Source organism: Struthio camelus, chromosome 2 (genome assembly GCF_040807025.1).
Source record: "Struthio camelus isolate bStrCam1 chromosome 2, bStrCam1.hap1, whole genome shotgun sequence".
Classification (NCBI taxonomy): Eukaryota; Metazoa; Chordata; class Aves; order Struthioniformes; family Struthionidae; genus Struthio; species Struthio camelus.
Window position 1 is genome coordinate 139,358,361 of NC_090943.1, and position 13,208 is coordinate 139,371,568.

General features: G+C 35.8%; 1 protein-coding gene across 14 annotated transcripts in view; it reads right to left on the minus strand.

Annotated features, from left to right (window-relative positions):
- The window catches only part of SNTG1 (syntrophin gamma 1), a 353,322-nt gene that overhangs the window by 99,943 nt on the left and 240,171 nt on the right, over positions 1 to 13,208 (minus strand). For all 14 annotated transcript variants that reach the window (XR_693802.2, XM_009673187.2, XM_068932745.1 and 11 more), the window contains 2 exons: positions 12,992 to 13,122; positions 6,586 to 6,715 (listed from right to left, as the gene is read on the minus strand). Coding sequence is in view for 13 of the 14 variants with exons in the window: in XM_009673187.2 (XP_009671482.1) it covers positions 6,586 to 6,715; positions 12,992 to 13,122 (261 nt within the window). In the remaining variant the exon portion in view is untranslated. The remainder of the gene's footprint in view (positions 1 to 6,585; positions 6,716 to 12,991; positions 13,123 to 13,208) is intronic.

Consider the following 13,208-nt stretch of genomic DNA (forward strand, 5'->3'; position numbering starts at 1 on the left):
TCTAAAAACTCACATTTTACAGGTAAACTGTATTCTTCTGTTTGAAGAATATTTAACAAAAAAGGGCTTTTGATTTTACTGGATATTTTTTATCTTAAATTTCTTGTGTTCTGGAGCTGTAGTAATTTATAGCAGTATAGATGGCAATATTTTCATTAAATATTTTTGACTGCTGCAAGTCTTACAATACTATGCATTTGTACAGTAAAACTGGAGAGTTTGAACATTTGGCAGAAGTTTGGTCCATTTTATTTCACTTGAAAAAGCTGTCATGACTAACTGAAGTTTACAAAGTATAGTCCAAATAAAGACTGCAAGTCTTGATGTGCGCTGTCACCATGATCAGCGTATGCCATAACAAACACACCAAGTATGAAGGCCAAAGTTTCTTGCTGCAAGTTTCCCAGGTAAAGTGACTATTCTGAAACTTACTAAAGCTTGTGCAAATCATAAAAGCACATTTGGCTACTGTTCTTGTGTTGTTTTCCTGACCCGCCACATGCTAGATATAGTTCCTCAAGCTCAGATACATTATAAAAGTGCAGACAAAATATACTGGAGCAATAGTAAAAGAGTTTGGAAAGTTATATTTTTTCTTTGCAGCTAAATCAGTACACCCAAGAGGACATAAACAAGTACAGCCAAGAAGGTATAGGCAACAGAAAGTAAAATGAGACATGTAGCAAACTGCAGAAAATGTTAACAAATATGAGACAAGGCCATGCATAACACTTGATAACAGCGACACAGAAACAGATGTGTTTGAAACTGTTAGACAGGTAACATCCAGCTTTAAAGGGCGCGGGTGGGAGAGAATAGGAGAGACATGGTTTATATAATTTTGACGCTGCATGACTACATTCAGTCACTTGGATCAATGTGCCTTAAGAAAACTATATATGAAAAAAAAAGTAACATCATTATGTTGCAAGTTTACCTAGTTCTGAGCTCTACATGCTCCTGCACAAACCTAAACACCAGTACTGGAATGAGGACCACTAGGATTCCCTTTACAAGGTCTGGAATGGGACGCAAAACAAAATAAAATAAAAAATCAAAACTCTAAACATCTCAATGCCTAATGCCTAGTTGAACATATATTTTACTAGATAAGATTCGATTTATCTGAGAAGATTTCATTATACATATTTTGTCTTGGGAAAAAAGAAATCACAACTGGAAAAACATTTGTTAAGACCCTTTTGAAGACTTAAATATCTGTATATTTAATTTTCACTTCACAAGGCTCAGCTTCTAGATGAGAGACAGTACTTGTCCTTTGCACTAGTACACAATATACCAGTGTATGAGTTTTAATACTACTGTTGATCATTTTGGATTTGTTCCACTTTTCAAAATGTGCATAGCTTAGTAAATAACAAACTATTAAGGTGTATTATTGTTACATAAAATTCTCAGAGCATCTAAATGTTCAAATTGACTCATTTTGTTTTGAAAAAGCAAACTAGAATAAATTCCCTAAAAACTCCAAAATTACTAATATCAGAGCACCCACACACTCCTGACGGTCTGTCACAGTATTTCAAATAAAAAAAACTGAAACATGAAACTCGTTCACTTCATATGAGTGACATTGATTTATTCACCTAATATATCATTCCAAAATATGTTCTTACTGGTTGCAGCAGCCACCCGAAAATTAGATGGCTAATTTCTTTCATTAATTTACGAAGGACTGCACGTAGTCCTGTGATATTTTATTCTTCCTGCACGTGGAGCAGATCACACTATTGTTTTTTTCTTCCTGTTTTATTAAACTTTTTGTTTCTTTTTCCTCTGTATAGGAATTTACAGTATCCCTATATATTAATTACCCTAACTTCAGCCTTATAAAGATATTTAATAAAGTATATTGCTCTCTTTTCTTCAGTGACAGTGGGGATAAACACATTAGTCCCCTTAGTAGCAGTTTCTTTTGTTAGATATTACACTCTAAACACACAATTAAATACACAATTGTAATCAAACTTTAGGGCTAGTTCAGCTTTCAAAATACAGGCATAAGTTCAAGAATACACACATAATTTGTACAAACTCACATTAAGTTTGTAGATCTCAATCCCACCGCTTTCACCCTATACTTCCACCATCAATATCAGTGTGTCTCAGTAACTTCACAGATACAGGGTACCTTGTAAAATTTACCCAGAAAACGTGCCATCATGGAATAAAGTGCATTTACTCTAAAATAAATCTTGTCATAAATCTTTCAAGATCTTATGGGCATTCTTGTGTTAAATTTAAAATCTTTTTGTCACCTCCTGCTTGGCAATCTTAGCTCTGTTGCCTAGCATTCCTATTTGCTAAAGGTTTTGTTGTTTGTTCTTTGTCAATTGCCAGCTTCAAGGTAAGAAGCGTAAATGTGTGATTGTTGCACCGTTTCCCAAGGAAATGATAGAAGAAGAAAGGGAAAAGGGCATCACTGCACTCACGATAGGGCATGCCATTGCACTGGCTATATAAAAATCTGCCATAGAGAAAGGAATAGACAAGAGCAGCAAATACAGTCGGAAGGATAAATCCTCAAACACTCTATTAAGCTATAGCCTAGAATACGATAACTGTGATGTATTTTGTTGTTGTTGTTACAAAAACCTAAAGCTTCTGTCCATTTTTTATTTTTATTTTTATTTTTTGGCAGCACTTTAATAGTGTATTGTGCAACTAAATAATTTTGAACTGAACTAAGCTTGAAAAATACCTTGGCTAAAATCTCATCCCTGCTAAAGCCATTAAAAATGTTGCCTTTGAGTTCACTGGAGCTTGGATTTATACATCCTTGAAAACTCTACTACCTGCGCTAAAGATGTATTGGCAAGAGGTGGATCTTTATAAAGCACATGACTTTGGAGTTTTTGATTCTTCCAGAGCATATTTCTTTAAAAGTTATGTGATCTATTGGGTACTGTAATCATATAAATCTTTAACAAAGTAGACGGTAAAGATGGTAAAATTAATATTCATTACAGCAGAAATTAATACAGTCAAAAAATAGTTCATGGAAAGGCCAGTAGTTCAAAGCTGAATTGGCACAACAGAACTTAAAATTCTCAGCGGGAATACGGATTAAAAAAAGGTAGAAGGAGCTTGTTCCATTTCTAATCCTCTTTGGCTTACCAAAGAGGTAACAAAAAGGGTCAAACCCTTTTTTACCTCATCCATTCACAGACAAATTAGGATTGCCAAGTCTAGTTTTAATTTATTTGCCCTATTCAAGTTTCAGCACATGATTTGCATTTTTGGGATTTGCCTACACTTTGTGGTGAATGCAACCCCCATGAGATTTGAGGCTATTGCTAAACTGACAGATTTTCAATATAGATGCAGGTTAAGTGACCCAAGTTGAAGAGGAACCATTCCTCAGAAATGAATGGCCTTTATGGACACACCACATCATTAATTATAGTGTAAGATTAAGTTGCTTTCTACAGTGTATTTCTGCTGTATTCTGTTGGTTAATCTACGAGTCACTGCACGTTTTGCAATTTTAAAGGGATGTATTCTCTCACATGTTATCTTTCCATGGTTTCTGGAGAGTTTTTAAAAAAAAAATTAGCTGCATTAGTCTAAGTATTCTACAAACACTGGAGGACTTTAGTTCAAACTCATTGAATACAGAGAACAAGAGTGCACAACGGAATTCAACTTTCAATGAAAATTTGAAAGAAATGAAGGTAATTAGACCAGTCAGTACACTGCTATTTTTATTTAATCTCTGTTTTAATATTCAGAATATGAATTTCTATATCTGTGCATTAAAACTGTACCTATTTTGTTACATAATGATGCAAATTTTATCTCACACTGTACTATGATTTTTAGTCACCCACACTGAAAAATGTGATTCCTTGCAGGAACCATTGTCCAGACTCCGTTACTTATTTTTAGTTAGTAATACTGTTTTTCAAAGATCATGATGTCGAGACATTTTGGTTTTGCCTTCTGCTCCTACCTTTTTGCTATCCTTTTACCAACTGGTAGGTACTGGTTACAGTGCTGATTTTGCAATTGAGTCATACCACCTTTGTGTCAAATACGGACATTTCAACCCACATATATTTGTGGGTTTTGAAATACCCAACGCTTTTTTTCAATCAGCCTGTGTGACAAAAGGTAAAATAGCTTAGAATTACTGGTTGAGATTAATGTTCTTTTTGTCAAAATATCCAGGCATTACATTGCCAGATCTATTCAGAGAAACTGTCTCTCTGGCCTCACAAAGAGACCAGTGACAGGTTCACATCTCCTTAGATGTCTAAGTCTGACCTAACCGCCCTAGGGTCCCTTACCAGTCACAAGAAAGAAAGGCAGGCCCTGACGGAATTAATATCATCATAAAATAGATGTCAAAAGTAAATTAGAGGGATCACTCTCTGAACACTTCACTTGAAGACATCTAAAGTTAGGCAAGATAAATCCCACCCAAATCCACAGAGTGCAAACCTGACACACTAGCAAAGGAAAGGCTTTCAGAAGCAATTCAGTTTTTATAGCCTTTCTTGTTTTCCTCTTCTTCCTTCTGTTCCAAAAAGTAGATGTGACGGTGAGCCTAAGTTTACATTTCTATGAGCCATGAGATATTTTAAAGAAACAATACTTCAACATAGCCTCTAGACAGAAATAAGAAGTCAAGTGAAACTAAAAATCTTCAGAGTAAATATATTTCAGTTTGCCCAAAAGTTTACAGAAAGCCCTATAATCCCTTCATTTCCTTGGTACTGGATGCCAGTCTGAGGGAGAATCAACTATGAGCGATAGTAAATGACTGTCACAGAGGACAAATGCTAACAACAACAGTATGCATATGTCAATAACCATCTTGCAAAGAAATGAATATAAGGACCTCTAATCACCTCTAATCATTGTTCTGAGTAGCAGTAATTTTCTCCTATCTGTGTTTCTAATGTTTCTTTATTCACTTTCACATATGCTGTCAAATATCTAATTCTTACTGGCAACTGGCATGTTTAAAGAAAAGTACGAGTACTTGAGGAACAGGAGAGCCCTATCAGTTTCCATAAATTCGTACTGGCAATGAACAATTAGGGCAGTTCTAAAAGTATATTCATAGATAATGGTCATAAAGCCTGACTAACTCTAAATCACAGCTACTCTACAGGGTGTCATTGGGATAAAGGAAATACAAAGATTTGCCTAAGAGTTGTATAAACTGTTTCCATCTTCTAAAGCATTAGCTCCATTTGTTTCTGTAATTTATAGAAACTAGTGTAGAGTTATAAACTACACCCATTTTTAAAACACTTAAAGTATATTATGGAACAACAATGCATTACCAAAATCGAAGTTATACTAAGCAAACCATGATTAGAGGCTCATCAGAGCTACATAAAGTGTTATCAGATAAAATTTCAGTGCATCCATCTATTGTTATAAAGTTATCAGATACACTACTTTAGATAGCAAGAATCATTCATAGCCTGAACTAAAGACGGTAACAGAAAAAAACAGCACCCTTCTTTGTCAGGATGCCTAGTGAGACAGGAAGTTCTATACAGCGATAGAATTGTTAGGATGAATAAATAGCAATAAAGTTGGCTTGTACTGCATGGAAGTTTGCAGATGGTGCATGAATTCATGTCTGTCATGTTTTTATAATACATTGACTTTTACATATTGCTGCCAGATGGAACATAATTTCGTATCTTGAATATATATCTCCAAGATATACAACTTTCTTCAATGTGTTCCCAGTATTTGAAATAAAAGCAAATTTAGAGGGAAGTTTGGGAGGCTTAAGTAGATTTAAGAAAATCTGAGAAAATAGAAATTAAATCCTCAAGGGCTTCCTTGTCATAACTCAATTCAAAATATTGGAGTTATCCCATGTGTTCTGTACTTTTGGGGGAAAAAAATGAAAAAAACTCAGATAGACCTCTAAAAGAAAAACTGCATGTCATCTACCAAATGCAAAATACACCCTAAGTGGATTTGGAAAAGCTTTCATTTGAACTGCCTAGTAGTTTGGTAAAACTTCTGCATAACGTTTATCCTTGCTTCAGTACAAATGATATCTATCCCACAAGACCAAACCATAAAAGTACAATGCATGAAGCATAAATGCACTTAATCTTTGCTGAACATCTGTATTTATACCACGGAAGCACCTTGTCGTTATCCTTGTTTTCAGTGATACCTAAACAGACCTAATATCTAATTCAGATCTTATTGTAACAGACTTTATTAAAAAGTGCTTTTTAAAATTATCAATAAACTGCAGAATTCCCTTTTGCTTTGTAAGTGCTTACCCGTCACACCTGGCTTTCTCCTATGACAGGTCCTCGTTCCTAATCCTAGCTGGTATTGCTAAGAAGTGTATATTTCTGATACTGATGAAGTGAATTATATGACTGTAGGGGAGAATGTTTTCCCATTCAGTGATTTCTCACAGTCCGATTTGATGACAAACTTGAGTTGACTTCTCTCAGGCAGCCTCAAGCATTGTTTATATGCAGATAATTCTGTGTTTGAACCCATTAGGCTTTTATGACAATTGTAATCAAATATGATCAGGAAACCTTCCGGCTTACTTGGATCCATACTTACATTGTGCTTTGTGAGGTTGGAAATGTTAGTTGCTATTGCTTGTAGCCAGTCAATACAGTCTTCAGCAGAGAGACACTGAATTATTCCACTGCAAACCCCATCCACAGCAATTACTTGGAACGCATTTTGCCTATAGACATGTCATAACAGATCAGGTCAGAAGAAAATTTCATCTGTTTTAACATACCATCTTAACAATACTTGTAGAAAAGCTTTTCTTTCAACTACAATGAAGGTCAGTCACTGAACACAGATAAATTGCTGGTTTTCCTGCTTTATAAATATCTGACATATTAAAACAACCATGCTAAAAGGTCAGCTCAGACTATATTAAGTTTCTATAGATGGTACAGTTATATAAAATATCACAGAACAGCTCAATGCCATCTTGAGCAACTCTGTGTGTCGTCAAAGCTAAATAAGTGAAATAGCTGATACATACCAAAGAGTTAATACTCAATTTAGTACTATCACTGCAGATTAAAGGGAAGGAAAATATGTGTTGGACACTGAAGGCAATCTTTCATAAAATTCTGTGGTATACACTTTTTCTCATCAACTGTGTTTCATTTTTCTAAGACATTGTTTAAATGCAGTAAAATAACTGTCTGAATACCCCTCATTGGCTGCTTTTGGTTATAGAATTGTGACTGTAAATGGTACTCTTTTAAAATGCTTATGGAAAGGCTGGAGAATTCAAAATTCACCAGATGATAATGATTTTTCACATTGCATTTCTGAATGTTGGATCATTAGCAGAATACAGTGGAATTGCAAAGGACATCCATCAACCATCCATCCATCCTGTAGTGCCCACCCAGGTTGTCTCTACCGGCACCATGCTGGGAACTCACATAACGTTCTACCACGCATTATAGACTGGCTTACCATAGCCGAGTGCCAAGCAATTACAAAACAAGACAAAACTTTCAGATGCCAAACCAGTAACAGAGCTAATTTCCTCAGTAAATAGCCTTCTTGGCTAACAGCCTTTGGAAGGCTCACAGGTCTCCGGCTTCAGGACCAAAAAAGTTCAATGTTAATCCACCTCCCAAAATAACAGATTACTAAGCATATAGAGAATACAAAGTTCTACTGCTGGCATTCTGCTGCAATCACATCCATTAGGGGTTAATTCATAGTTGAAAATTAGGCACATATCATTCAGATTCTTTAAGAATAGCTCATGCAAAGTCAATGTTATCTTCAGTGCAAAACTGGGTGTCACTGATGACAGTTTCTGACATCTCAAGATAGATATCCATTTTGCTAAGTCATCTTTTACCTCTTAAAACTAGATTCAAGTTATATCGAATGTTCAGCTAATATCTGTCCCTAGCATAAAGGTCACTGGTGCATCTGTGTCAAGTAAAGGCTTTTACTTGTCAGCAGAAGCATTAAAAATGGATTAGAACCATGCCTTTGCTTTGAGCAATCCAGGTATGAGAGCAAGCTCTGACTGGAGGATAAGGCTTACATATCCTTAAATGCATAATGTTTATGTATATACTAACATGTTCATGCAGAGACTACTGCCCTACCTAAATCTATCAGCTAAGTTATCAGTTCAGTTGCCTTTTCACACAGCCAATGATCTTTCTTTAAAGCCTCAAAGGTAGGAAGATAGAGCTACTTCTTTGAAAGACTAACTACTCATTTTCACGATGATTCAGATAAAGTTTTCCATAAGATTTATTTAAAGCTTCTTCAGATAATGTAGATACAATTTATTACTATATCTTTTATTTTAAATGGCTATAAATATAACAGGAAATTCTTCCAGAATAAAATGGTAAATGATCTATTACATAAAGATCACAATATGATGCTCTGAAAAATGTTGATTACTTCTTAAAAAAAATTAAAAAAGTATTATTTTCGGGATTCTCTTTCTGCCTCCTCAGCCTACTGTAGAGCACAGTAGTATTGCAAGGAATCTATTAGACGAGTGACATTAACCTCCACAAATGTAGAAAAAACAGTATGTTCCAGATTCCCTGGATTCAATTCTGATGCTCAGATTTCCCTTACACTATGAACACAGTGAATCTGATATATTCAGGACATATCAACCTTATTGTTCCTATGTTTTTGATCTGCGTATGCACAAAAAGCATTCGCCTAGGATGCTCTTGTCCAAGAGTCAGGAAGTCTAGACTACAACATGCACGCTATCTCTGAATGTGTCTGATCAGTAGACGTTTTTAGCTTTAAATTATTGTAAAGCTATTTTCTAGCATTAGTCTACCAGCCAAACTCCACACCACCAAACGAATGTAAAAAGCAATATTAAATACATATTTCATTTTAAATAAAAAAAAAACTTGATTAATAACTTTATACTACAACAAAAATAAATACTTAAGATTAGATGACTTCCTATTCAGCTACACATCATAGCTTCTGTGCCTTCTGGTACTCAAGAGTTATATTTGAAATTAATAAGCTTTCTAAGATTAGCCTGAATACCTTCCAGAATTTTACATGAATACTCTCTGGAATTCATGTATCTCAGATATTCCATTAAAAAAACAGAGTATGATTATGAGGAATAATAATGCATCTGATAATGACAGTAAGTATTTCTGTGTTAATATCTTAAAAGTCCAAAACATAAAATGTTATTATGTAACATCCTCTCCATATTGAGAACAACCTTGTAAACATCAGCTCCAGAAAACTTAATGAATTAATTTCCACTTCGCATTGCTTTCCTTAATATTATTTGCAATATCCTTTCCCTAATATTGCTCTTTATAGTCTTGATGTTTTCAGTCCCTTTTAAAAGTTATCTTTCTCTGACAACATTTTGAGAGCGAGTCATATTTTAAAGTTCTTACACTAATTAGAAATACTCTTATAGTCTTGCTAGCAACATAAAATATTATTTTTATGCTTTAGAGTAAACTCCATTATCCCCTCACTGTCATACAGCAGTACTCTTACTCCTTCATGTTACATAGCATAACACGGTTAACACAGTTATTCAAGGTATGAGTATGAATTTTGATACTCATTGTAGTACAAATACACTTGTAAATTTGTTTTCTGGAAATCTGAATCTCAGGCATATCGTCACCGCCTAAAAATAAAATTTCTCTGTAATGTACAGGTTCTATAATGTACACATGAAGCTTGTGTGTTACTAATACAGAAACTGAATTTTAGAGCCCTGAATCTACAAATGGTTATAAATATCTTAAATTTTCCACGTGAGTAGTTCCATTCAATGGTACATCTTATCTCAAGCATACAGCAGAAAAGATCGCAAATTCAACCATTATGATTCTGAGCCCTTTTAGGCTTCACACTGCTAATTATTTCCCTTTCAACTACTGCTAAACATTGACCTGACGGTTTTCATAGAGTTTAATACAATAACTCCTGCATCTGTGCTGTCTATACTCTGCTTCTCTTCAGTACAGTCAATGAGCCAATGTAGCCTTTCACTCACACCTTGACTTCCTGGACCAGACATTGTTTGTCAATAGATCAAGGATTATGTAGACAAGTAAATTACTAGTCAAAAATTGTAGGTGTTTTATTGATGCTATAGGGCAGGGTCTCAAGACTTTCCAGGCACTGCCTTGGCCTGAGCTGGTTATAGCTTAACAGTCATCTAGTGGTGAAGTGATGTTGCCTAACCTGTTTTGAATAAAACTCTGTGAATAAGTTAGGGAAAAGACTGAAAACCTACGTGGTGAATAACAAGCATTACCCCAGAGTGTTAACTGAGGCTGCCATGCAACTTGCAAACCTTAGCTGAGAACTAGTAAGAAGCAAGCACACTGTGATAAAATAACCCCAAACCAACCTAAAACTGCGGCTGAAGAATAGGCCCGCATCCTCCCTTTTTTCAGAAATATCACACTCCTTTTGGGAAAGACCTTGACACTGGTGAGTCATCATAAACCTACCTCTGGAGGAAAAAGGCAACAGATCACTATAGGACTTACAGCAACAATGGAGGGGTGAGGACAAAGTAAAATTAAAAAAAAAAGGAAGGCTTTTTGCCTAAACTTGACAGAAATATGACTAAGGCTTTTCTGTATTCATTAGATAACTTGGACTTAGACTGCTAAAACATTACTTTTGTATATTCTTAGCTCCATACATATAGCATGTATGCCGATAACTAGATTTTGATAGTAACACTTATACCACTAACTAATTTTGTAGCAGTACTACAAGAGGAAATGCATGAAATATAGGCCTGTTTATGGGGAAACATGTAGGAAAAAGCTTGGTGTTTATTGGTAAATACATGTGACTCAGTGCTCTGTAGCTGGTATGTGTGTTTGCATGGAGGAACGGGAAATTTTAAACCATTAATAGCTGATGAGAAGTCAAAGTTTAATACAATCCACTATTCTTCCCAGATTCAAACATTAAAGTAAAAAAAAGAATGGCTGGCAGACATGATGGCTATATAACAAAGCTAGTGTTTATTACAGTCAGCATCACAATTAATAAGTCGTATGTGCTTAATTTAAAACTTTTCTAATGAGTAGAGATAGAAATAATGGACTAACAGACTCTGAATCTATACACAGCTGTCCTCTAGTTAATGACCTACAAGCTAGAACTCACAGAGGTTGTTACTACAAAAATTTCATTTATATGTATACCTATATCTGTATCTGTATCTATGCATATGTATATATGTGTGTATGTACGTTTGCATATACATATACATATACATATACATATACATACATACATACATACATACATACATACATACATACATATATATATGGTGAAAATAATTAATACAATACTTAGGTATTTAAATCTTTTCATAATTATGATTTTATTTATATACCTTTCTTGTTGCATTTTGTATCTACTTTCATTTCACTTTAAATGCATATCAGTTGAAAAATGGTAATAATTCCAGAATATTCTTGTTTTCCTTTCTGATTTCTATTAAGATTATTTTGATAGCAATAGATTTACTAGTGAAATATCAAGTTAAACAAGGACAAGTTGTAGGACTCTATGATGCAATAAATCTAAAGCTGACTATGAGCTGCAGACAGCTTTCACAGTGACAGGAAGATAAAACTGCAGTGAAATTCAACGTTAATAAATGCAAAGTAACACATGGAAGAAAATAACCTTAGCTATATATATACAGTGAAGAGCCCTACTAGAGCTATTAACATTCAAGAAAGAGATGCAAGAGTTACTAACAAATAGTTCTCTGAAAACTGTCAGCTCAGTGCTCAGTGTCAGTCAGAAGGCAGCAGGTTGTTAGGAGGTATCAGAAAAAGAAGAGAGAACAAAATGGAAAACATTATTATGCCTTTATATAAATCAGGAGGGATCCTGCTGGTAGTTCTGGTCACCTTATTGCGTAGCAGATATATTAGAATTAAGAAAGAAACAGAGAAAGCAACAAGGATAATAAGCGCTACAGAATGGTTTCCCTGAAAGGAGAAAGTAACAAGGATCCTTCAGGTAGGAAAACACAAGATAGAGATCTAGAATTATAGAAAGGTCAATCAAGAATGCTTATTTAGTATTTCTAATGAAATAAGTGTCTGGCTGCTGGGTCCACCCTCTTCAGGACCTGGATACCAGTGGTCGAGGCCAGCTCAGACGTGGCACGGCTGCGGGACCTAGGCTGAGGCCACAGTGAAAGAGCTGTGGGCACCACCACTCGCGAGCTTAGGCCCTGGTTGTGCTCCTCACCCAGTTTTCACTGCAGCCCTGCCTATGCCTGCCCACATACCCCTCTGATTCGGGTCCCCACCTGTGGACTGCCCTCCTGGTTTGACCTCAGACTTGCCGCATCGCTTGCGTGATGCCTGAGGCTGCGCCCAGCCTGCCCTGCTCCCTCGTGGAGTGGAGAGATGGACCCTTGTCCATGAGAACATCACCTTGGCCGGCCTTGTTGGCACCCTCCACACCTGGCTCCCCTTCCCTTGGGGTTTAGCTGGCCCTTGCTGCTACCTAACAAGAATGTTATTTCCCCCGAAAATATCAGGCAAGGGACTTAATATAAACAAAAGGAAGTGCTTTTTAAAAACCTAACATAATTACATTGTAGAGTTCAATGACACAGCACGTTGCAAAGGCCAAAAAAAGAAGTTTTTGAGGACAGAACCATCAGTACTAATTAAATATGATGACCTAAGTGCAAACACAGACTGAGAAAATTGCTGACCATAGGTGCAAGGAGGAAGATCACATGTCTTCCCCACATATCCAGTCCTGGTTGACGTTAGAGCAGGATACAGGGCTAGAGGGAGCTACATGGACCATTAAGACATTTCCTATGTTCTGTGTCCCCAGCATCTATGGTGGAACTAATAATGCTATTCCCCTAAAAAGACAGCTTCCTAGGAATTGTTACTTTCCACCAAGAAGTCAGTAGTTTCAACTTTCTGAACTTCTTTACCTGCACAAATCTGATCCTGGGAGGTACTGGGAAAAACGTGAATGAAGAAGTGGAATTAATCGCAGATCACACCACCTTTTTTCCCACCTAAGTCCTGGGGATGCTGGCCATGAGGAACATGATAATGTATCCTGAAAAACATTTAAAAGGTCCTTCTCAGTTTTCAGGCTTCATTATAAATCTTTAGCAGATTTGGAGAGAGAGAAAGAGATTTCAA